This window comes from Laccaria bicolor, genomic scaffold, assembly GCF_000143565.1.
Source record: "Laccaria bicolor S238N-H82 LACBIscaffold_1 genomic scaffold, whole genome shotgun sequence".
Classification (NCBI taxonomy): Eukaryota; Fungi; Basidiomycota; class Agaricomycetes; order Agaricales; family Hydnangiaceae; genus Laccaria; species Laccaria bicolor.
Genome location: NW_001889872.1, coordinates 1124472 through 1148730, shown reverse-complemented (window position 1 = coordinate 1148730; position 24259 = coordinate 1124472). Strand labels below are relative to the sequence as shown.

At 48.2% G+C, this 24259-nt stretch overlaps 10 protein-coding genes across 10 annotated transcripts; 3 read left to right on the top strand and 7 right to left on the bottom strand.

Annotated features, from left to right (window-relative positions):
- Nucleotides 1-344: 344 nt before the first annotated feature.
- On the bottom strand, nt 345-2508 carry LACBIDRAFT_301091 (major facilitator superfamily; the record flags this gene model as incomplete). The annotated part of the gene is made up of 10 exons (XM_001873346.1): nt 345-533; nt 585-684; nt 732-1412; nt 1519-1577; nt 1632-1708; nt 1762-1941; nt 2007-2037; nt 2094-2178; nt 2239-2418; nt 2477-2508. 10 exons carry the CDS (start codon nt 2506-2508, stop codon nt 345-347), a joined length of 1614 nt encoding a protein of 537 aa, XP_001873381.1.
- Nucleotides 2509-2644: 136 nt separating this feature from the next.
- LACBIDRAFT_243354 (uncharacterized protein) lies at nt 2645-3809 on the bottom strand (the record flags this gene model as incomplete). The annotated part of the gene is made up of 5 exons (XM_001873345.1): nt 2645-2779; nt 2839-2987; nt 3039-3216; nt 3274-3719; nt 3767-3809. 5 exons carry the CDS (start codon nt 3807-3809, stop codon nt 2645-2647), a joined length of 951 nt encoding a protein of 316 aa, XP_001873380.1.
- Nucleotides 3810-3939: 130 nt separating this feature from the next.
- On the bottom strand, nt 3940-5655 carry LACBIDRAFT_301089 (uncharacterized protein; the record flags this gene model as incomplete). The annotated part of the gene is made up of 4 exons (XM_001873344.1): nt 3940-4157; nt 4209-4356; nt 4405-5591; nt 5640-5655. 4 exons carry the CDS (start codon nt 5653-5655, stop codon nt 3940-3942), a joined length of 1569 nt encoding a protein of 522 aa, XP_001873379.1.
- Nucleotides 5656-5978: 323 nt separating this feature from the next.
- Nucleotides 5979-7722, top strand: LACBIDRAFT_291677 (uncharacterized protein). The gene is made up of 4 exons (XM_001873960.1): nt 5979-6984; nt 7035-7103; nt 7153-7414; nt 7468-7722. Exons 1-4 carry the CDS (start codon nt 6208-6210, stop codon nt 7605-7607), a joined length of 1248 nt encoding a protein of 415 aa, XP_001873995.1. The 5' UTR covers nt 5979-6207; the 3' UTR covers nt 7608-7722.
- A 5-nt stretch (nt 7723-7727) lies between these two features.
- Nucleotides 7728-10767, bottom strand: LACBIDRAFT_301087 (uncharacterized protein; the record flags this gene model as incomplete). Its single annotated transcript, XM_001873343.1, has 5 exons — nt 7728-8222; nt 8272-8758; nt 8818-9751; nt 9801-10247; nt 10362-10767. The coding sequence occupies 5 exons, from the start codon at nt 10765-10767 to the stop codon at nt 7728-7730; spliced, it is 2769 nt and encodes a 922-aa protein (XP_001873378.1).
- A 1317-nt stretch (nt 10768-12084) lies between these two features.
- LACBIDRAFT_228113 (uncharacterized protein) lies at nt 12085-12822 on the bottom strand (the record flags this gene model as incomplete). The annotated part of the gene is made up of 3 exons (XM_001873342.1): nt 12085-12179; nt 12242-12630; nt 12680-12822. 3 exons carry the CDS (start codon nt 12820-12822, stop codon nt 12085-12087), a joined length of 627 nt encoding a protein of 208 aa, XP_001873377.1.
- A 474-nt stretch (nt 12823-13296) lies between these two features.
- LACBIDRAFT_301085 (actin-binding protein SLA2/Huntingtin-interacting protein Hip1) lies at nt 13297-16848 on the top strand (the record flags this gene model as incomplete). Its single annotated transcript, XM_001873959.1, has 11 exons — nt 13297-13305; nt 13355-13495; nt 13543-13618; nt 13666-13804; nt 13852-14036; nt 14087-14223; nt 14281-14688; nt 14745-15230; nt 15280-15429; nt 15478-15562; nt 15611-16848. The coding sequence occupies 11 exons, from the start codon at nt 13297-13299 to the stop codon at nt 16846-16848; spliced, it is 3054 nt and encodes a 1017-aa protein (XP_001873994.1).
- A 246-nt stretch (nt 16849-17094) lies between these two features.
- LACBIDRAFT_301084 (uncharacterized protein) lies at nt 17095-19675 on the bottom strand (the record flags this gene model as incomplete). Its single annotated transcript, XM_001873341.1, has 2 exons — nt 17095-18976; nt 19029-19675. 2 exons carry the CDS (start codon nt 19673-19675, stop codon nt 17095-17097), a joined length of 2529 nt encoding a protein of 842 aa, XP_001873376.1.
- A 782-nt stretch (nt 19676-20457) lies between these two features.
- On the bottom strand, nt 20458-21102 carry LACBIDRAFT_161707 (uncharacterized protein; the record flags this gene model as incomplete). Its single annotated transcript, XM_001873340.1, has 3 exons — nt 20458-20569; nt 20621-20805; nt 20866-21102. Coding segments are annotated over 3 exons (534 nt in total), but the record flags the coding sequence as incomplete, so codon positions are not given.
- Nucleotides 21103-21350: 248 nt separating this feature from the next.
- LACBIDRAFT_291675 (uncharacterized protein) lies at nt 21351-22843 on the top strand. The gene is made up of 3 exons (XM_001873958.1): nt 21351-21487; nt 21541-21774; nt 21822-22843. Exons 1-3 carry the CDS (start codon nt 21398-21400, stop codon nt 22770-22772), a joined length of 1275 nt encoding a protein of 424 aa, XP_001873993.1. The 5' UTR covers nt 21351-21397; the 3' UTR covers nt 22773-22843.
- Nucleotides 22844-24259: the final 1416 nt, after the last annotated feature.

Below are 24259 nucleotides of genomic sequence, written 5' to 3'. Positions count from 1 at the left end.
ATGAAGGAGATGCTAGGTAATCTCGCTGATGGTCAGATCGAGTTCTACGAGGCGGCAAGCGTCGATGTTTTCCCCTCTACCCTCTTCTTAGCTAAATATCTTGATTTTCCAGGCAATGGAAGAATGGGAAAGAATAATACCAATTATTCAGCGCATACGAGTGGACGTTTATCGATGAACCCCTGTGAAAACCACGGCGGTTTAGTTTGGCTCGGATCTGCTCAGATCGGACAAACGAAAATTCAATAGATTTAAACTGACATCTGAACGTTTGAACATCAACCGAAGGATAGTATTCCTCTTGATAGACTTGTGATAGACTCCATTATTTGGCTCAACGACCCTTATTGACCAGCGCTTCGCCTGCGAGCACGACAAGCGGGACCAAGCTTTATGGATAGGAAGATAAGAGGCACTGAAATCAAGGTTACTCCGCATAAAAGTACGTAGGTCCAGCCAATCCCAATCCCATCCAAAATGAGTTGGATCACGGAAACCAAAACGGCGCTCAAGGTGCATCGCACGAGGTTATTCTACTCAGGTTCAGTTTTTAGTGATCCACGAACTAATAAAGTGAGGCCCACACAAGCAGTGATTGAGGAACTTTGGCTAGGTGCCAAATCAATCATCAATGTCGAAGTTGCGTTCATAATGGCAATTGAAGCATAACCGACTAGCAGGGCACTAAAAGCTCAGTAATGTCCAGACAATGGACGGTCAAGCAAGCTCACCGATAATTTGTAGAATCAATGGGCCGGCGATATTGACCCGTTTTTGGAGGCACCACCCATATGCCGCACATGCGGCGGCCAACAAAACAATATGGTATGGCAGTAACCTCAGTCGCGCCTGGTGTTCCAATCAGGAATCGACGTTCTGGCTTGAAGATACTTGTGTTTACCTTCTCGATGGGAAAACTATCATCCTTAGCATTGCTCGATTCGACCTGAATTCCGAAAATATTTGTAGCCATTTGAAATTCTTCTTGGGCTTTAAAAGCTCGGTATTCTCGATCCAAAACGCGTCCTGAAATGCTGCTGCCGAGTATCATTCCGCCGCCAGCTGCAAGAAAGCACAACCCGATCGTCGTTTCGTTGAGGAACGGGTATGCAGACCCAAGAAGGGTTGACATTGTCGCAATAACACCATAGTATACGCTACAGATGATGGCGTTGATTGCAAGCAAAATTAAAACATCGACGTTGAGAAATAGCCTGAATGGATTCTGCGGGACCGGCTGGAGCATGATACTGGACGCATCGTTACGCCTTCCATGTCCAATGATCTGAAAAACTGGTCGATGAACGGGCGAGGGCACAACGCTACCGTTACCAACGAGAGCACGTAACGTCTCTGGTAAGAACCTAGAGTCAAAGGCCCATTGAACACGGGATGTCATTGAGAAGGCGAATCTTACAGAATAATTATCAACAAGCAGACGGACGACGAAATCGTGAGAAACCAGAAAATTGCTCTGCTGGGGTTAGTCGAACTCTTTGAGCTGAGAAGGTCGCTAACCTCCAGCCCAGCTTATCTGAGAGCACGCCACCTATCACAGGTCCGATGGATGGTCCAACCTACATACAGATGGATGTCTAGGCCGAACATTTTTAAAAATGGATGAGATGCACCATTGGACCAAGCGTAAAGAATCCGAAAAACCCTCCACGTTCTTCTCGAGTTGAAATATCCCCAATGACGCCTGCACCTGTTGCAGACTAAAAAATCATGCGTCGACCTGAGTAATCAGTCAAACGCTACCTATGGCAATTGTGCTAGCTGACCCTGCCGCTTGTAAACACCGAAGGACCATCAATAACCAATAATCCGACGTCGGCGTGAGAGCCAATCCAACACACGACAAAGAGAGGATCAGTAAGCAAATGGCGGTAATCGGCCTTCTTCCCCGACGATCCGATATCGTACCCCAGACCATAGGCGCTGTGTAATTCAACGAGCATCGTCAGATGTAGTGATAATCGGCTTCAACTGGGGCAGAAACTGACCTACGCCTTGTAAAATCATGTACATCGTGACCTATAGCGTTGAATCATGAGTTCCCGTCATGCTGATGGAATACTTAAACTATGCACAGTGAGGTTGATGAGTTCTATAGATTTGCGAAATGCCTTTGAGATAGCTGGAATCGCTGGAAAGTATATACTGGCCGTTAAAGGACTAACCACAAAGTCAGCCATTATCTGCAGTTAAACACACAAGGAAGTGAGTCCTACTTACCTAAAAAGCCCCGAAAACGCCGTCAACATTACAATGACCCACTTCTCCTTTTTCGTATATATGCTGTAAGGAGGTTCTGGTCTGTGTTGGTTGGAAATGGTAGATGTTTTAGCTTCCATCTCTGTGTGGGGCCCGGGGGGATAAACTTGATACTGGTGTGAGAGGCGCGACTTGCTTGAGCTGTTCGCACTTTGAGAGGGACCATCCTTGTGTCAAGATAATTATAACTGTGACTCACGTCGACCCGTGATGCAGAATTTCCAACAGCATTTGAATGCCGGAAAAGATGTGGTACGAAGTATGCGCGTTGTATGTAACCATTTACATACGCGTCAGCTTGGATGAGTAACAGCGCGTGTATTACGTAATGTACAAACCACGAGGAATTTGCATTGTGCTTGCGTTGTCAAAGGTACGTGGGGAGTATTTTATGAACGGAGGTAAGAGGTTCGTTCGAATACTTCTCAAGCAAATTCTGGAACGAGATTTCGTTTGCTCTTGGGCGAATATTGACTACGTTGTCAACCATCAGTTGCTTGACCTAGAAAGCAATATAGGTTAGTAGGTCGCGAAGTAAAAGGAATGCTGTCTAGTACAAACCTGAGCACGGGTGACTGTAAACAAATTTGGGGGTAAATTTTCCAATATCGCGCCTTGCAAGAGACCAAATGGGAATGGGAAAGATATTATTGGACGATGACGGCCGCTGTATTTCAAAACGAGCTCCATGAGTTGATGGTAAGTGAAAACTGGGTCACGGAAAGTTCAATAAAAGGCGAAAAGTGACAGGAATCCAATACCTTCAGGTCCTCCAGCCTCAATTATCTTGCCTGAAGTCTCTTTTTTGATTTCTGGGGTTCCCCTGCAAAGAATTTCAACAGCTTTTGACAAGTCGCCGACGTAAACGGGCTGAAAACGAGATTTTCCTCCTCCAAAAACGGGCAAGAAAGGCAAGACACGAGATAAGCGCGCGAATCGCTGTCAAGATACAAAAAAGTGTTGAATAGTGGTTCTTTCGCCAGCAAACCAACCCACGTTAAAGAAATCGTCTTCTGGACCAAAAACAAGACTCGGACGAATAATTGTCGCATCCGGGCAAATGTCCAGCACCGAGTTCTCACCCATAGCCTTCGTCTTGAAATACATGATCTCACTCTTCGTGTTCGCCCCAATTGCGCTGAAGTGAATCACCTTCGCTCCGACCGCCCGGGCGGCCAAAGCCACATTTTCTGCCCCTTTCCATTGAACGTCTTCAAAGTCTTTGGGGGTACCATGCATGACGCCAACGAGCGATATAATGGTGCCGGCGTCCTTGAATGCATGTATCAATGTTGTCGGTTTGGTTACATCAACCGAAACAGCGGGTAGAAGTGGCCCTTTTGGAGTGGTGAATTCAAGTAATTCATGGGTTTTTGCTGGATTTCTGGACGAGATCTGCACTGGACGCTGAGACGCAATGAGTGACCTAGCGATGTGACTTCCTACATTGCGTAAATGAGAGGCTTGAAAAGCTGTGAAAGATGCGTACCTATGAACCCCGCCCCACAGATAACTACCTTTCCAGCGGCCATATTCTACTCCTTGCCCAGAACACTGTACAGAGATTGATTTTCAGTGGAGGTTTGGTGGTCGCTTCAAAGTGGAAGATGTGACGTGACCGATCGTGAAGTGTACGACGTCATCGCGCGTCATCAGGTACGCCTAAATTTCTTCGAAGTTTTCTACATTACCGACAATTACTGCATCACTAGAAGTCCGCTTTTTACTATGCTGCCTTTTCTTTACAAAACTTGAAGGTACTTTAGCTTCCGCGTCTTCGACAACAGAGGGAGGAGGAATCGGAGTGGGGGTCGGTGCAAGGATGTCGGGAATAGGGCCTGAAAAATCCTTGCCCGTCATACGTGCCAACATTTGCATATCTAGAAAAGTTGTGACAACTAGTAGTACCAGAGTGATGAGAGATAACTCACCGACAGGAATGCTATTGTTTAGGCAGTGATTGATTCTCGCAGGGTTCCTCTTGTCCTCGATTTTGAACTTGTTTTTGCAAGACTTTCTATCACGGCCAGGCAAGATGTAAGCGATCAGCTCGTAGTTTTCACCATACTGGGCAAGAGCCTACGAATGAGTCAGCGGGGAGAGACAAATGCTCAAAAGTCAACGAACATCGTAAAAGAGTTCTGTTTCTTCTACACTCCATCGTGAGCCACGGTATCGCTTGCCGTATGTCCCAGAATTGACAAATTTCGTATGGTCTGACTCAATAACGTGGGTATAGTTTTCCGTTTCGTCAGCATCAGCACGATCAACGACAAGGGACTCTTCATCTATAATCGTCTCGCCATTCGGTCCGATGCGTACTTGCACGTTATATCGGCTTGTTGCCATATTTTGAGAGTAATCAAACCCATGCCCAGTATCGTCCACAATCAGTGCATTGCTTGGCGCTCTCTCAATGATCGGTTCAGGGGGATCGGAAGACTCTGGTAACGCAGGTATGGAATTTGATGTTGGAGTGTCCTGATGATCCCCATCCTCGTCTCTTCCATATTTTTTTGCTTCCATCAGAGATCTCATACGCGCTCGTTTTTCTCGATTTTGAGCCTTCCAAGAAGCGTGATTATTCAAGATTTCTGCAGCCTTGCTGCTAACGCGACCTTGGCCAGAGTCGGTGCAGAGGGCTGCCATTGTCACGACTGTTGGGTCGATGTCTTCTCCCGGGTTGGCGTCGGCATCGTACGGGGGCAACGAAGGGGGACGTGAACCACGAATAGAGACACTGGTGACTGGCCTTCCATCTCCTTCCACCTGATCAGTGTCCATTACCTTCGGCGTGGTCCGCTTTCTTTTTGGTCTCTCAATGGAATTTTGGTCTTCATTGTGAGCGACTAATGTTTTTGTAGTACCACTCGACTTTCTTCTACCTATTGCGCGACGGGGTTGGATATTGACCTTGACTTCCGAGGAGGAGGTAGAATTGGGATGAACTTTGCTTGGAATCGACGCTTCGAGGAGAGCATTTGACTCGGTTGATGTAGTATTCAGAATTGGTGAAGGATGAGCAACAAGAGAAGGTGGTACACTTGATCGTATTGCTGGAGGTAAAGATAGTCCTCGGCGCTCTCCCGGGATGTCAACAAGATGTTGGCTGTCGCCTGAGATGTCCGGGATTTTTGGGATGCTGCTGGTGTCTAAATCAGGGATATGAATGGCAGGTGGCGGCATGGATGACGCATGGTGAGCAGAAGTCTGAGGGTCCAACTGGGGTTGAGAACTTGAAATCTGGGAAGGCTGGCTAGGTGTAGGGCGTGATCGAGACTTCACAACGGGTCTGAAGACAGGCCCACCCTTTTCTGGAAGAAGTTAGCCAAAGGAGAATGTAAAGATGGATGACAACTCACGAACACGACTCGACATATCGGTCAAATATTGGTTCAATCCGAGGTGTCAAGCCTTCGTTGAGCCTGAGGAGTTCCCCACTGACCAGTCTTAGTGTAGATGCTTTTGATCAACACTCACAAATAGCACTCTTGGCACCGTGACCTACTATTCCACTTAGAAATGAGCTCGCAACGCAAGCTCGATGTTTCTCTGCCAGTCGGAGAGAGACCTCGGTGGGAACTCGATCAAATCGAAACCGACAAAGAGCTGAACAGCATTTCAGACAGGTGCGCAAATGAATTTCCATCGGTGTTTGACTAAATTGTGTCACAAAGTTGCATTCTTGCTCAGTCACTCAGGCAATGTGCGACTCAGGTTTTGTTTCTTAACCGAATTCTAATTTCCATTCTAGCTAAGGAACAATGGCTGTTTCGAACTTTTCCAAAGTTTTCGGGTAAGGCTCGTGTAAACAAGGCGGCTGAGGCACCTGCCCCACCACACACCATTCAGGCTCGGGGCAAGTGTGATCTCGAAATTGGACCTCACATATTTCCGGATACCGTATTTTACGAAGTTCATTATCTTCCAATGCAGCCGTCCATTTCGCCTTATCCGCATCAGGGTAACCCACCGTCCTGGCAAGCAACGACGCCGTACAGTGCATCACAGGTTTCCTACAGTCAAGCTTCCGCAAGTATGAACCGCCAAGCGGTTCAGACTACAGGGGCTGCCGCAACCGTTGAAAAGTCGACATCTCCATTAATATCCTCGCTTACAACCGTGACGACCATTACTCCTGCCTTAATCAACCAGGTCAATTCTGCTGCTTCATCCAATCCCATACTATCAAATTTACTTCAGTTGGCTGCGGCAGGCCGCGCTAGCCCCGACCAACTAAAAACACTTGGACTTCTTATCCAGTCATTGGCTGCGGCGGTTGATACGCCGTTTCCATCCACGTCTTACCTCCCCGCGCAACAAGTCAATCCAGGTATACCCGCGACAACCAGTCTCCCGGGATCATATCATCCCACGACTTCGGCATCTCCTCTCAAAGAATTTGATGTTGTCGTTGAGTTTCGTGAGACACCATCCGAAAAGTGGATTTTACCTCGCGTTCCAGCCACTTGCGACAAAGCGCAAGATAACGACGACATGGTTATCAACATTCGCGTGCCTTTCGACAAACCACAAGAGCCACATGCCTCGGAGAGTTCGCACCAGCCGGATGCTGTTCAAATTCCCATTCCCCAAATAGCTAGTTTACGTTTGAAGAAGGCTCCAGCGACCATTTGGAACACAATTTCGAGATGGATTGGTGGTGAAGAGAAGATCAAAGCGAATCGCAAGATACTGGATGAACTGGTACTTTGTGATCGCAACTTCATTCAGGCGATCTCTCATTTTGATGATAGCAGTCGACGAATCGCGCCTTCCTCGGTTATCAGCTGCCTCTTGGGGCCCTGCTCACTCAGCTGCAGACGGTAGCATTTTTATGGCTAGCGACGAATAATTCTGACCAAGTGAATTCAGATCTCCCTCCAACAATTCGCCATGAAACCACTGAAGCATGGTCCGTCAACGATACCTGCCCGTGCTCCCCGCCAGAAGCGCACATATACACAGCGCAAGACAGGCGTCGATGGCAAGCTGCAACGCAAGGCCTCGACCTCAAACAGTATTGACACCTCCGATACTCGCAAACGGCCACGCCTTTCTCAGTCAGGCTCACACAATAGTCAAATACGATGCATTTCGTGCAGCCAAACCGACGTTCCTCTCATTTTGGGCGGACGCAAGCATTCCTCAATCTTATTGTTCTTCCCAATTGTACTTACATCTTTTCAGGTTTTTGTCGGCCTTGCGTTGACAATGGGAAAGCGATTGGAACAACCGTAATTTCTTCGGGTGCGCCAGGCACTTCACCTTTACCAACCTCTTCAAGCATTGTAGTTCCCTCAGAAGAGCCGGTTTCTAGCTTAGCTTGACTATACGTTAAGTAGGAAAATGCGCAAGCCAGGGTTGACGGCACGGAATTGCGTAAGTGTCGAGTAGCGTATATAAATCCTGCGGTAATACATACACCAAAATTACAAATACTCATTCTGTTATGTGGAAATGTTAACTGACCAGCCTGTCCACCACACAATGACACCTAGTTGCATGAAGACGATTGTAAATTCAATGACGACGGCAAACCACTGGATGAGGATCCCAATCCAAAAAAAGGGCAAGGCCGTCCATCTAACACTGTCATAAGGTATCCAGCGAAGGCGAAAGTGCAAGGAAGACGAAATGGCTCCGCGGACTTGGAGGATGTTGACAGCAATGGACAACATTAAAAACATTGCTAGACCAAGCCAGTGGCGAACAGATCTTTTGGGAAATTCCTTGATTCGATATCGCCTGGCTTCACCTGTGAATTCATTGCGATAGAGGGGTATAATGAGAAAGTCGCGAACATCTTCCCCTATCGTTTTGCCGTAGGTTCTCCAAAATGGAGTGACAGTGTCCAGCAACAAGGTCAGAGCATCCATACCAAAGTCCCAGAACTGTTGGTATTGATCTTTGTAGCTTTCTTCCAAAGCAACGATGTGGGACAGCTGCCATGACGCCATTAGCTAGCGAGAGGATGTCAGAATATGTGCTTACCTCAGGATACAATACCGAGGTATGAGAAACAGTATCGTAATAATCAGCTTTGACCTCTACGTGAACCTCTTGCACAGATTCAAGTAAATCAGTGACACGTTGCGCTGTGGAAGCAATCGACTTCTTATGGGATTCAAGAACTTCAAGAGTTTGCGTGAGATGCAAGATTGAATCGCCCAGCGCACAATGCGAAGGCACAGGACGTTCTCTTGAATGCGATATGAAAGCCTGGAAAACTTCGCGCTGGCGCTGCAAACGCTGTTGGATGTCCTCCACAGCTCTCCACCCGCGAAGGCGACGCGTTGCCCCAGTTACTGCAGCAGGATCGTGACCAAAGGAGTCCAGAAGTTCCTTGGGAAGGTTCTCGTAAGATAAAGAGGCTCTTGTGGCACTGGATTGGATTGACTCGTATTCCTTTACTGACGCCGAAACACGATTTAATAATTGCCTAATTCTGTAGTTGTGGGCGGTGGCCTCTTCAAGCAGCCTAGTTAAGTCGTAAGAAGGCATATCGAAGGTAATGAAGAGGGTAGGAATGTTACTTACGCAGCTTTTACCTCGTACTCACGTTGAACCAAAGCTTCGTTTTCTTCTTTTCGGTTTCTACGCCTAAACGGACGTTGATCAGGAAATGGGAACGAAACAGGCGCTCGACGCGATCCCATTCCTTGCTTTAATGAAGTCAAGGAGCGGTAACCCCGTGACTTCTGAAAGCTAGGCTGTTGCTGATCGTCATACGAACCCCCGCTTGAAGTCGATACAGCGATCTGTAACGGAACCGAGCTTTGAGGAGATGGGTCTTGCGTAGTCACAAATTTGATCTCTGGAGCAACTGGAGCACGCCTAGCATCAACTTGTTCTGGCTTCTTCGAACTGCCGTCATTCGAGGACTCGTAACTCGAGATATGGTCATTTTCAGCACCCTTTAACTTGAAGCGGGTTTGAGCTCTTGACGGCGACTGTATTTCACTATCAGACTTTGATTCGGGTACGCTCCTGACGGCAGAGACATCGGGCGAGTCCTGGGATAGATTATTGAGAGGTTTAAAAGACACTCGTGGGTCAGACTCCGAAGGAGTCGATTTCCGAGGTGAAGCGGAGGCAGCAACACGAGGAATTTCAGTCGGTTCTAGTAAGGCATCATCTTCTGGGACAATCACCGTCATGTTTCGTTGATTCTTGGAATGATAATATTCTTCCATTATCAGCGCCGATAAATGCCGTGGGGAACGAATCGACCTGGTTCCTTGCTTTTCTAGGTGTTTCAGCCAGGTGAAAGGCTCAGCAAGACAAAGTGTGTCCATCATAACCTCGTCTTGAGACCCGTACCACCGCGCGATTTTTGCCAAACTGAATGGCGACGATTGCGCCGACAGTCCATCATAGAGAAGTTTGTAGCGTCTTCCAAGCTGATCTTTCGTTATGGCGGCTTTTCGAGATGTCTGTGAAGCAGCTATGGTTTGTATTCTCTTGAGTTTCTCTGTGTGACATAATGAAAAAAAGGTTGCAGGGCGAAGACTGGCGTTTACCTTCGTGCATTTGTTGTTGCTGGTTAGCCACCACACCCAAGGGATCCATCTTGTCCCTTTCCTTGCGTTTTCCTCTTGTTAATGACCAGCGCCTCTCAGACTTGTCGTCCTCAAGGGAGGAAACCGACCAGTCAAGGGTCATCCCATTGTCAGATGATGTTGGGATTGGGTGGTGGTGGGTCTGTTCATTCGAAAGGCCGGTTGAAGGACTGAAATCAAGGTCACTACTGGCGTTGGCCTTCCACAGCGGAGCAGGAGAGGAAGGAGGAGAGAGCAGATGTAAATTTCGACTTGGTGACGATTGAGTTACACGGGAAGCAGGGGAATCGCCATTCAAAGCAGGTGGACTAGAATCGAGCGAAGAAATCCTGCTTTCCGTTTTCAGACGGGCCTCGCGGCGAGCCTTGAGTTTTAATGCGCGTTGAACATCCTGAAGGATTCTAGGATCTAAATGTGGAGACTTGAGTGCTTATTTAGACAGTCAAGACAATAGCCTTGCCCTCATGCGCTGAGGGGTAACGCGTAAGACGAGGAGACTGCTGATAGCTTGTGGAGACTCACAAAGGTCATACTCATCGGAAAAGGCTCCCATTCCTCCATGTCCAGGATCTAATTTAACTTGCGGGCTCGGTAGCTTCGAGTCGCGATTTGGCTCCGTCATCCCAGCATTTAAGTTCCTTCGTTGCCGAGGGGGAGAATCCAGGGAAGGAGAAGACACATCCGCTGGCCGTGTCCGGCGTCGGGCATCCAGTGGGGAATTAACCTTCTGAGGATTCAAAGGAGACCCCCTGCGAATGGGTGGGATACCATACGACTTGGAGCTGACTTCTGGCGAGCGTCGGCCATGCCGCGGCGACGCAGAATCATCTGGAGGGAAACGGATACGGTTGGGTTTGCTTGCGATTACGCCGTCCTGGGGCACCAGGAAAACATCGTCCTCGGTATTGGAAAAAGTGGAGCTCTCCATCAACCTGGAATGTTGAGGGGACACCCGCTGGCTACCGCTGCCTGCAACAGAAGAAACAGTTTGCGTGCTGGTGGCTGCGTATGAATTTATTCAAATAATTATGTTGTACATAAATAGCTCAAGTCCTGATTACGTTGCTACCCTTTCACCGTGAGCACTTCGATCGCATCTTGCCAAAGGGATTCAGACGGCCAAACAGGGTTGCAAGGGACATGGTGGGGGATGTGGGCACATCCAATAAGTCGAGTGGATCCAGATTATCGGGTATACCATCGGAAGTGTTGGCACCGTCTGACGTCGTTAGGACTTCCAATAAATTTACATGATGGATGAAAACGACCTACAGAGAAGCCCGCTCCCGAGGTTATCGCTGGGAGGAATATACCCGGGTTGTAATTTACGTGCTTTCGCCCTCTGCTGAATTCTCAGGGCATGTTCAACAGCATCTCTTATTCTTGGATCTAACAACTAAAGATGAGTTAAACAACAAAAATGCACTAAGGTATACACACCGACTTGTCCCCAACGATATTGACCATCAGGCAGGAATTCTATATCTTTGGGATAAGCGAGTTCAAATTCACTCTCTCCAAGAAATGCATGAGAGTGTGACACAGGTTGTCGGCGGCGCTTTCGTCTTTTAGCGGTCACCTGGTGTTGACTCTTGGCGTTAACAGGAGATGACGGCACACTGATTAGATGGCGCATTGCTAGCGACTTCGAAACAAGTTTGATTAGCACGTACTCCAACTTATACCTCTCCTTCTAGCCACCAAGCCACAATCGCACGTGGATCACAGTGGCCTGTGGCGAGCATGTACAACAATGGGGTATAGAGACAATGGACTGGCCAGGGCTTGGTTAAAAAGTTGAATTCCAATGATGGGTACGAAGGACTATCAAGGATCATCAAATGTCTTCATCGTCGATGGACAGCAGCAACTTACCCTCTTACTTAAGTTTTTTCACCGAAAAAAGAGGTCCTTCTTGAATTCAGGCACCAACAACACTAAAAGCCAAAAACAGGCGAGATTCTTCAGGGGTTTAACGCATCTTCCCAAGCACATCATCGGTCCCAGAGAGATTCCAGACTTGATAGCATAAGAGGGGTCCCAAAAGCAGAGGCCATCGATGGCTTGTCTGTGGGTCCTTCCCTACATACAATGCCTATTTTATACTACCTATAACGAGGTAGTCGTCGACCAGGGGAACGTTTTTTGTTCATGAGGACGCGGGCGAACATGAACGCGGTGAGGCCAGACAACGCATACCTAGAACCTATCACAAATTGAAAGCGGAGGCACTAACAATGCCCGCTCACCAGGTAATAACATATGATAGATGAGCATTTCTCAAATCAACTGTGGCGGGGCGGCCAATGGGGATACCTTTCTTCAGCCTAGTCTCAGCTTCTCCGGCATGTCCTTCTGCAACTGAAATTAGTTCTGCAAACATCAATTGCCTCGGTGCCCACCAAAAATTTGTTCTACGAAGACGGGCTGAACATCATTCTGCTCTCCTCCAACATAGTCTGCCATTGCATCGACATCAGTCCAATACCACTTCCCATCTTCGGGTTTATTATCAGGCGTGAAGAGATTGCGGGACTGTGACGTTCGAAGCATCCCCAACACCTCCACTTCGCCCAACTCCTGCTGAAGCGCCGGTGATGAGGCATTCTCTTTTGAAACAAAGCCACGATCAACAAGGATAGTAGTGCCATTCTGACGGACTAGAGGGGTGACGATGTGAACTCCATGAATACCTTCTCGAACACGAGGAGTCAGAATTATCGTATGAGAGTGGTCCCATGTGCCTCTGAGAACAACCTTCCGAAAAACAAAATCTGGTATCACGGAGAGGCTGAATGGGGTGAACCAGATGATGTTGCGAGAACTTGATATTATCGTACTTTATTTTCCTGGGCAATGAAATGGGCTGCAGCTGCAGCTTCTCCTCCAACTCATCTATGAGATTGACTTTCCACTTGAGTCGCTTCAATTGCCAAGTCCCCAGCGCAAAGGTAAAAAACGGTATAATTCCGATTAAAACCATAGTGGGTTTGAGCCATGGTTCCTGTTTCGGCTTGTATATCGAGGGAACATCGGACACCTTGCGAGAGAGACGAAAGAAATTTCTCTGGGATCCGCCTGGAAAAGCAGGCTTTACTGCTTGTCGTAGTAGTCGAGCGGCGGACAAGATCATGAGGAGGGAAGAACGGAAACCCTTAGAATCACACGGTGTAAATCAATGAGCTTTCCTGGCACAGCTGTGACATATCCTTGACGCGGCTGCGCAACATTCACTCTTCACGATCCTCGTATAATGTGCGTTTCCCAGACCGTCTGCAGGTCTATATACTGATTTAATCATCAAGGTTCGGTGGGGGCAGCAGGAGGAACAATTTCGACGTCGATGAGGAGGTTCATTACCCCACTCGACCTGTAGACAAGGAGAAGGCAGAACATGAACTTGTAATAAATATCAAGAAGGCTACGAGCCCCGAAGAAACAGCGCCGAAGCAAAAGCATGTTCGCAGTGCGTCACTATCGTCAGTTTCTTGTCGTATAATTGAACACATATAGAGTGCATCGTATTTACATGGGATTATCATTCATCCATCTCCTTCTGGAGTGGCCTTCGGGTTCAGCCCATTCTATCCGATGAAGTGCAGACGTTCAAAGCCCTCATCACTGTTCACAAAGTGTTGCAAGAGGGGCACCCAGTAGTAAGAACAATCAGTAGATTTCGCAATCCCTTCTGATATAATCCTAGACTCTGAAAGAAGCTCATGGACAGACAGCGTGGCTTGAGACCTGTGCTCGAACAGTTGGCACGGATGGACAGCGAGGTGAGCAATTCGACCCTTCCGTTTGACTTCCATCAATGAGGGTTAAGGATATGGACCCTTGATCAAGACCTATGTCCAGTTCATCTTGGCGAAGCTCAGATTCCATCGTATTCGACCTGAATTCAATGGCTTGTTTGAATACGAAGAATATGTTACCTTGAAGGGAATCGATGATCCGAATGAAGGGTAGGCTCTAACCATGTTTCGAACTTCCTGTGCTCATTGAAATGAAGATACGAGACTATTTCGGACTTGATGGGACTACAAGATCAAATTGAATCGTTCCAAAAAATGGTCTTTTCACATTTTCGACATTCGACGAACAACGAATGCCGAATCTCCTCTTTGGTTCCCCTCGTCAAGGAAAGTTGGGGTATCTACAGATTCATAACAAGTATGATGAGGGCCATGTATCGTCGTGAGTTTTCATATTACTAGTTGCATGCCGCCTACTCCTAACTTTTGCAGGGACGAATGACGTCGATGCGCTTGAGCCTTTGCGGGAGCGATATTCCTCTCAGCATTATAACCTTCGCAAATTCTACTACGAGTGCTCTAATCTCAAGTATCTGACTGGTCTCATCAATGTCCCAAAACTAGGACATGTGAGTACAGTGGTTCCGTTTATGGTTGGAAACTTTTACACTGTCTGACTTAATCAGGAACCGCCAAATTTGTTGGATTCTGGGGACGCACCGGACTTGCCTGCTCGCCCGAAGACGGCAGGGACACCACCGCCGTCTGCAGCGTCACCAAGTGCCGCAGAAATTGACGAGCAAGCTCGCATGTTGAAGCAGTATGAAGATCAGCAAAACGCTCTAAAAGCTCAGCGAGAAGCGGAGGAACGGCGCCGACTTGAGCAAGAACAACAGCAACAGAAAGAATTTGAGCAGAGACAGCTGGCACAAGCTGAGGCGCAAAGGCTTGCGCAGGAACAATTACTACAGCAGCAGCAACAACATATGTACAACACTCAAGCTGCGCAGCAGGCAAGCGAGCTTGAACGGGACCTACTTGCCATGCGAGGCCAATATGAACGCGACCAAATATTCCTGGAGCAGTACGACCGCGTGCGTGTGTTTCGACGCTCTGTCTTTTGAAGTTAGTTAATTCCTAGGTGGTACAGCGCGTCAAGGCCTTGGAGGCTGAGCTAGCTGGTATTCAACTGAGCGCAAACTCCCAAATGCTTTCCAAGGACGAATTGATCAAACAACTTCAAGATCAAGTGACCCTCTGGCGTAACAAATATGAAGCCCTTGCGAAACTTTACAGCCAACTTCGTACCGAGCATCTTGACATGCTCTCCAAGTTCAAGCAGATGCAACTGAAGGCGAACTCTGCACAAGAAGCTGTCGACCGTATGGAACGAATGGAAAGGGATCTAAAAGCAAAGAATTTAGAATTGGCTGATATGTTGCGTGAGCGAGATCGAGCTCGGTTCGATATCGACCGGCAGAAATCCTCTCACAAGGAAGAAATCGATCGCCTTAAACGAGAGCTGTCATTCTCCAACGAACGCGCTGAGGATTCTGCCCGTTCTAAAAATACGGAGGTCTCCTCAGTCATGTCTAAGTACAATAGGCAACTGTCAGAATTAGAGGACTCGCTTCGAGTATGGACTGCCCCTCACTTTGTTCTTCGAGTCTGATTACTTTTGGCAGGCAAAGCAATTCCAAATCGACGACTTGCTTTCTAAACTGAACAATGCGGCGGGTGATATGGAACGCCTGCGGGAGGAGAAAGACCAAGAGATTTTGATTTTGCAAGAAGGTATGGATAGCACAATCCAGCAACTTTCAGAAGCAGAACAAGTGGGTTCAGTTTTGCATCCGATTCGCCTTCTGAATTGTTTTACCTAGAATCGGGGAATTGTGGACGAAACAACAAACGCACAAATTGATACTCTGATATTGGACAATCGGAAGAAACTCAATCAAATCATCGGTAAGTAATCTCTGATGTCCCACATACTTCTCTCATACTGCTTGAAAGACTCGATTCTGCAAGCGTGCATTCAGAAAGTGGACGATGCTGTCTACGAGCTGGAATCGCCTACCCAAGCAGGAAATTTAAACTCAACACCTGAATATACGTTGTCCATGATCGAGAAAGCCGTCAGTAACGCCACCGAATTTGCGACGATATACAACCTTTATCTCGGAGGCGAAGTCGGTGGTGATCACGTTGAAGTCATCAAATCGGCCAACGAATTTGCTCAATCCCTTTCTGAGGTTTTGATAAATACGAAAGGCATCACACGTTTGGCGAGCGACGATGATGCCTCAGACAAGATCATCAACGTCGCGAAATCCGCTGGAGACTTTGGCCTACGGTTCTTTGAAAACCTTCAGTCCTATAAACTTGATCTTTTACAACCAACTCAACGCAAAGAGGTTGCGATGAGAAATAATAGCCAATCGCGTGCAGCACTTGCCAAGCTCTCTGAGGTGGTTGACGGGCTTATACCCAAGGGAGCGAAGGCCGGGACGCTTGCCCGCGCGAACGGAGACATTGGAGACATTGTCGAGCAAGAGATGTCGAGTGCTGCTCGGGCGATTGAAATGGCCACCGAGAGACTTCAGCAACTCATGTCACGCCCAAAGGACTCGTCGCGTTTCAGTGCCGTCGATCTGCAAGTCCATGACTCCATTCTCGCTGCAGCGATGGCCATCACCAACGCTATTTCTCGCCTCATAAAGGCAGCAACGGATTCCCAACAAGAAATCGTATCTCAAGGCAAAGGCTCGAGCACAATACAGCAATTCTACAAGCGTAACAATAGATGGACAGAGGGTCTTATTTCAGCTGCGAAAGCAGTTGCCTTTGCAACCAATCTCCTTATTGAAAGCGCAGATGGCGTTCTGCTAGGTACCCATTCTCTGGAGCAGCTCATTGTTGCTTCGAATGAAGTTGCGGCTGCCACTGCACAGCTCGTTGCGGCTTCTCGCGTAAAGGCCAACTTGATGTCTAAGACTCAAGAGCGTCTGGAAGCAGCCGCCAAAGCGGTCACAGAAGCTTGCAAAGCTTTGGTCAGGCAGGTCAAGGCTGTATCTGCGAGACAAAGCCAAGAGGAGGACGTCGACTATAAGAACATGGCGGTTCTAGAGTTCAAGCGAAGAGAGATGGAGCAGCAAGTTGAAATTTTGAAATTGGAAAAGGACCTGGGTGCTGCACGTCATCGTCTGGGCGCGATGAGACGTGCTGGCTACCATACAGACGAAACGGACTAAATTAGGCTGTTACTTGTTCAGGCTTTCTTGTAATTTCCGTCAATTTCTGTGGATCCGATTTTCTAAATGGTATGCTAGTTCAACGATGTGCGGGAAGAAAAGTGAACATAAATAGAAGGATAAAGAAAGTAGGAACGGTTATGGGACAAACTATTACACAACATAGCAGCTACCTCTGCCAACAAATAAACAAACTATTATCAGGAAAAAAGAGTGCGCTAACGAGCGACATGATATGAATGAGGGTCAGTCGCCGCTACGAACAGTATCAAACGATTCCCTCGCCAAATCGAGGAAGCTACCACTGACCGAAGCATCAGTAATCTCGACGTCGGTATCTTTGTCCGTGTCATCATCAATTTCGAGAAACGATGGCTTCCTCATGATAGAGCGGCGATGTATCGTCTTCTCCACTGACGTATTACTACGCATCAGGCCTTTCCGCGCCGGTGGAGGGAGAGAGGGAGAGTTAACAGACAAATCTGGCTGCGATACCAATGTTCCTCTCCGTCGTGGTCGAGGAGGTGGCGGAAGACTGGTCATGGAAGGAGGAGGAGACGATGAAGGTCGATAAATAGGCTCCTCGTCTTCATCAGATGAAACTGACAGGGGGGAAATGACAGGGTGAGTGGTCGAGGGGCGATAATCGTGTCTGGGAGGCGCCGATGACTTTGCAGTGATTGGCTTGTTTCGAGTTCGATGATCGCTTTGCTTCGCCTTGAGTCTCATTGGGGGTGGAGGCGAAAGACCAGAGGGAGTGTCGTTGTGGTCTGCGTCAGATGTAGCCGAAAGAAGAGAGAAGCCACGCTGCCGTGTATATAAACTAGGTGTATTTTCGACGCTTGCTTCGACTTCGGCTATTTCAGCTGGAGACATTATGTGCTGAGGGGTGTACTCCGCACGGAGAAAACTAGTAGCGACATCAGAGGCACCTTCCTCCCAAAACGATGACTGCGATGAAGCTCGAGCTGCCATCCAAGGCTTGAAGAAGGAGGTGCCAGTGGAAGTCTCTTGATCGGAGCGTACGCTAAAAATTGATTGTGTATCGTCCTCAGAAGGGAAGCATTGGGAAGTAGAGGGTCTGCGATTACTGGAAAATAGGCGTTTCCTTCCGCCAGAAGAACTGCTCGCATTTCCTCTTCCTTGTTCCGAAGTCATTGGACTTGTATCAGCCGTTGGTGATGACATTGACGAATTGTACGAACTCGCATGACGAAGTGGTAAAGGTATGGGTGGCATGGGTAAACGGGGATGGTGAAAAGATCGTCGTTTCCGGGGAACCTTCTCATTAGTCGTGTCAAAAGCAGGATGCGACTCCGTTGAAGGGGAAGGTTGTGCACGCCGGCGGAGGGACTGGTGAGAAATTACTTCCCTTAAGGTGCGGGTCGAAGTATTCAGTGTTTGCGTAACCCGAGAGATGGAGTGTAGAGATGCACTGTCGGGATCGCCCTCCTTTGGATTTTGAAAAAAAAGGTCGCGTTCTGACGCCCTTGTTGACTTTGAACGAGGGTGTTGCTGGGTCAAAGTCTCTCTCGTCGAAGATAGGGATGAAGCGAAGGAAAGGGTCGAAGACGAAGCGGACTCAGCACAAGGTAGGAATCCAGAAAAATCTGATCGCGACTCTTCATCGACTACTACCGCTGGGGTAGCAGGCAGTTCGTGCGTCGGTGGCGCACTGGGAGGGAGGGATATGTGCGAGGTGGATGATTGTCGTATCACCACACGAGGTGAAGTGGGGAGTGGCGCAGGTTGAGAGGAAGAGGATCTCTTTTGAGAAGATGAGGGCCTAGAGGTGGAGGAAGGACGAGAGGTAGACGCCCTTCTTGATGCAGATGATGGTCGCGGAGCAGAAGCAGGCCGCTGCTGAGATGCAGATGAAGGTCTCCGCGATGACGCCGACCCAGACCCTGAAGGCCTTGGCTGAGAAGGGTTCGTCCCGACGAAAAATCCAGCTCTTTGTCCGCTGCCATCACTGGTATTACCTCTTGCTCGCATCACAGAACGTGGGGATGAGGTAAGCTGTTTCTTGCCCATGGGAGAATTCGACGGGAGAAGCTCAGTCTTCGGATCGTCATGACCTTCTGGAGCCACAAATAAAGCCTTCCGATGCAAGCTGACGCATGAAGTCCTGTAGGCAATGTCAGATGAGGGGAAATTTGATACGATGGCCACAAACGCACTTAGTGCTTAACTTCTTTTGTAAGTCACCGTCTACCACTAAGGGAGAGAGGGATGTTGGTGAAGCGTCATTGGATAAATATTGAGAATTCGAAGAGGATGAAGCATACGACACCCTGTCTTGCTTTGGCATTTGCGTAGCGTTGAGATGTTTTTGGACGAATTCCGAAACGGAGGTGTTGGAGTAAACAGAGAGGTGATTCGGATCCGATATAGTGTGCACGCTCCCAAGAGACACCATGGTGCGTCCTGCGAATGGGTCTAAATCGGAGAGGGTTAGGAGAGACTGGCGACCATCCCGTTGAATATCGCTTGGCGTTCTGGGGGCGATGGAGTCATCCCTTGAACGAGTAGATGAAACAGACTTGGAAGGAAGCCGATTCAAGAACTTGGTGGGTGGGTCAGGAGTATCGACTGTGAGGGAAGGCGAAAGGGCGGGTGGGCCTTGTAAATGAGGGTGTTGGATTGCGAGAGAAGGAGGGTGTTTTTTCGATTTGAAGCCTATGACTGAAGCAAAAGAGAACCCGGAGGACGATTTAGATGGTTTGTCGGATGAATAGGTCTGGCGAAGGTCTTTTTCCGAGGGTTTGGATAAAGACCACCATGTCCGTGAAGGAGCGTCTTGACGAGATGAGAAGGCCGAAGACATGAATGGCGGAGATATGTACACGGCTAGGAGAGACCAGGAAGAGGTCCCATCCAAAGGCAGCAGTTGAAGGTGCTGGAGAACGTCGATGCCGGTCAACGATTGCGGTGAGATATGTCGATGACACTAAAGGAACATGGTGTGCAGTATAGACCCTAGAATGCTCTGATAAACGAGGGTAAGTGACGTCCAGTGATGACAGTCCAACGTAACAAATAATCCGGCAGATGCAGGTTTGCTGGAAATTGCGTGGAAACAAGCAAATACGTGAATCACAGATTCCTAACCGAATTCTTTCCGATTGAACATTCTGATATTTCTTTGAATTTTACAAGCAAATCCTATGCGTAGCCGCCCCTTGGCCCAACTAAAGCACGCATTGACAAAAATGAACGGATGGCATACCAACTGGTGACCTCTGGTGACCAACAGCGCATCATCCATCCATCGCGCCCTGAGTAACGAGTTGGAATTGCCTCCACTTCTCCATTTGGAGTTCTACCCAATCTTCATTACATACGCGTGCTTCAATCAGAACTTGTTGGGCGAACATAATCATTGCCAGAAAACAAAACGAAAAAACTAGGAATCCCATCTTATATAAACTCGGTATGTAGATGTGTAACACAAAACGTTCAACCCAGCTCGGCCCAGACATCCTCAACATCCCGATCACGAACCGCCTGTGCGGCTCGAGGCATCTCAGTCAACGGCTCGCGCCGTTGGCCATCCTCTGGTCGAGGCTCCTGTCCAGCGTCGAATAAAACAGGGTTCCGTACCAAGGGCCGGTTGAGTTCGTCGTCATCGCTATCCATGTCTAAATCCAAACCGAAACCGGCCCGACGTGCGGTATTGATGTCAATAGGTTTTGGTCTGGAAAATATAGATTGTCCGGATCTAAAGGGTGTTGAGAAGGTTGATTGTTGTGAAACGCGATGGAGTACAAACTGTCTCATTACCGCCGCCAATCGACCGAATTGAAGAACGTTCCGAGCGATAAGCAACAAAGTGTCAAATATTTCTTCTTTCTTGCTCCCCGCGCCGCATTTTGCAAAAGCTAGGACAAGGAGTGTTATTGCGCAAAAGGCCGTGAGGGCGAGATCCATGACGTTAAACGGCGACTTCCAGAATTGCTGGCAAAAAAATATCAACTTTATATTTTTTTAAAAACGACGATAGAGAGGTTGACTTACGCGACCTAGCGCTACAAAGCGAATTCCAACTTCCAGGATCATTGAGGTGTTGATAATGACTTCCAATATGTAGAATGGCAAACCAGGGCACCCGTCGGTCAAGCTTAAAATGATAGTCGTTACCGACAACGCTGCCATCCCGAGATAGAGAAATATGTAAGTTCGCGAATGGACAAAGCGATTCGCGAGCCCCCTCGTAATTTCCCCGCGAGTGAGAGCATAGATGGAACGAGTGGGACTGCCACATTGCGTCACTGAAGTGTTACAATTACCAACGAATGGAAGTACTTACACTGGCTGTGCAATCCCCGTTCCACCCTCTACATCGGGATTCAGGGGTTGTTGCTCCTCGTGAAGATCATAATCGCCAGAAGGGATTGACATGAATGTGTGGATATGTCGTATAGCAGCATGGAGGATTGGTTGGCGCAACACAATAAGCACAAACAACACAGCAGCACTCAGCCCTTGCTCTCAACCACCACCTCTACCACCATCTTTTATAAAAAGTTAATCCGCAACTCTCGCAATCATGGGTGGTGGAGATTTGAATATGAAAAAGTCCTGGCACCCTCTCCTATTGAAGAATCAGGAGAGGGTGTGGCTCGAGGAGAAGAAAGCTGTGAGTCATGTCCCATCTTCACCAACACCATCCACTCATATATACGTTACCAGCTTGAGGAGAAGAAGAAACTCGATCAACTTCGTAAAGAAAAGGAAGAAGAGCGTCAACTTCAGGAGCTTCAACGTTTGCAAGAGGAACAAACAGGCAAGAAACGAACGGAGAAGTTGGAATGGATGTATGCAACGCCTGCGACGGGTAGTAGTCAGAATCCGAATGATTTGGAGGACTATCTACTTGGAAAAAAGAGAGTAGACAAGATTTTGACAGCCGACGAGAACGCAAAGGTGAGTTCATTATCGCTCCGCCTTTCGCCTCTAACAAAGTTCCTCAGCTCGGCGCTGCGCACAAAAATTTCATTGCAGTCCAGAATGCGAACAATCAAAGGGACATAGCTGCCAAAATACGTGAAGATCCGTTATTCGCAATCAAGCAGCAGGAACAGGCGGCATATCAAGCTCTCATGACAAACCCTTTACGACTGCGGGAATTACAGGAACGCAACGGTATAAAACCTAAGAAAGACAAGAAGGAGAGGAAACGAGAAAAAGAGGAGCGCAAAAGGCTGAAGAATGAAAAGAAGCATCAGAAGGACCGATACTCTCGCTCGTTGAGCCCACGCTCCAGACATTCGACGACATCATCGGAGCGCTACTATCGTTCAAAACGTTCTGCTAGTCCGGAACCATACTACTCTCGTTCTCCCGTGCCAACCCGTCAGCCGACTGACGTTCGCGACCGGTGTCACAATCATACAGAGACCCGACGCCGATACAGCAGGAGTAGGAGTCCTTTGCGCAGGGATCAAATTCGTGAGCGTATCCACTCCATTCCGACACGCTCCAGTCGAGTAGACGGCCGGAGTCTGAGTCCTCCTAGGCGACGTCTCGAAAATGGCAAACGTTCCCGAAGTCGGAGTCCACCATCAAGTGGCGAGCGCAGTTCGAGCCCAAAACGTACACGTGTTCATCGCTCTCCAGCTCCGCCTCCACGGTCATCCCGACCCGTTGAACGCGACTCCATAAACGGTACCCATGATCGTGCTGCACGATTGGCAGCCATGACTTCCAACGCATCAAGCATGGTGGCGGAGCGACAGGAACGACTCAAGGAACTTCTTGAAAGAGAGAAGGCTGAATTGGAAGTTGACGAAGAAGCCAGAGCGAAATCAAAGGGCATGAGCGGGTTTTTAAGCCACGAGCAGAAGAAGGTCTTTGGTGGTGTTGGTGGTTTAGAAGATCGTATCAGGCGAGGAAGAGGGGGAATGGTAGTTGACACCGACTAACTCAGGTACCCGTCATTTTTTCTTCTTCTATGTATACTGTATATCCCAATAACATCACTGTTGTTGCATTTCCTCCCGTAACAGATGAGCACGTGCCCTTAATACGCTATAAAAGCTCTCTCTCTTTCTTTTAATTCCCTAACCACCCTCCTTCGATTTCGTTTACGTATCTCTCCGCCTTCCCTCTAATATGCCTCCTCGTCGCGCTCCTTCTCTCACATCAGTTGCTCCTTCTCGTGCTCAAAGTCCAGCAGGTGATGATGAAGAGGTGAGCTCGTTTATTTCATGTAACTTCCGCAAGATAACGACGAATTACGCAGTCACCCTGCTTTGACACTGTGGATGAGCTGCAGCAACATGTAAGGAAACAACCTGGAGATCCAACCGATAGCGTTACCGCCGCTTACTGCTTCCTGAAGGGCATAAATGTTCAGGACATCTTGAAGCTAAAAGTATGCGTTCCACCAACATTCTCGACTACCCTACTCACCGGTGACTAGTCGGCGGCCATTAACACAGTCTTCGGCGTAAGTATGACCACAAGGAGACAGATGCTGAAAATCAAGGTATTATAAACGGCGTATATGCGCGCCATATTTAACGCTTGACGTCTCGATCAGGGAATGTCTGAAGCTAAGGTCGAAAAGATCAAGGTATTTGATTTTGGACCCATTAGTCAAGGTCAAAGAGACAGACGATCGCGCATTTAGGAAGCAGCACAGAAGATTCTCGTATGTCCAGTTTCCCTATTACAACCATCTGTTTTCTTCTTAAATGTATGCCAGGGCTCCTCATTTGCGACGGGCGTCGAAGTACAGGACAAACGTAAAAGAGTAATATCTATCAGCACTGGAAGTAAACTAGTCGACACTATTTTGGGAGGTGCGTATATATCACTTTTTAAATAGTCTATCTTCACATTCGTGTTTCTTAGGTGGTATCATGTCACAATCCATATCAGAGGGTACCGAGCATTTCCATTTTGACCCGTATCCCGTAGCGCTGATGACTTTACAGTGTATGGGGAGTTCCGAACAGGCAAGACGCAGCTAGCTCATACGATGAGTGTTATGGCACAGCTGCCTCCTGAGTTGGGAGGCGCCGCAGGAAAAGTGACTAAACTTGTGACGGCAATGTCTTTTGACTTACTCGTCAAGGTTGCATATATAGATACTGAAGGTGCTTCCCGTCCCCAACCGATGGCCTTTTCCTGAGGGCCGCGATGACAGGGACGTTTCGACCTGATCGTATTAGATCCATTGCGGATCGTTTCGGAGTGGACGGCAATATGGCGCTAGAAAACATTTTATATGGTTCGCTGGCTATTTAGAGATTGGGGATGCTCTGATACTTTCTAGCTCGTGCTTTCAATAGTGAACACCAGGTAAGCTCTGCCCCCGCACTTCTCTCCACTCGCTTACCTAGCCCTCCGATAGATGGAACTTATTAACGAGTGCTCGGCGCGATTTTCGGAGGACAAGGATTTT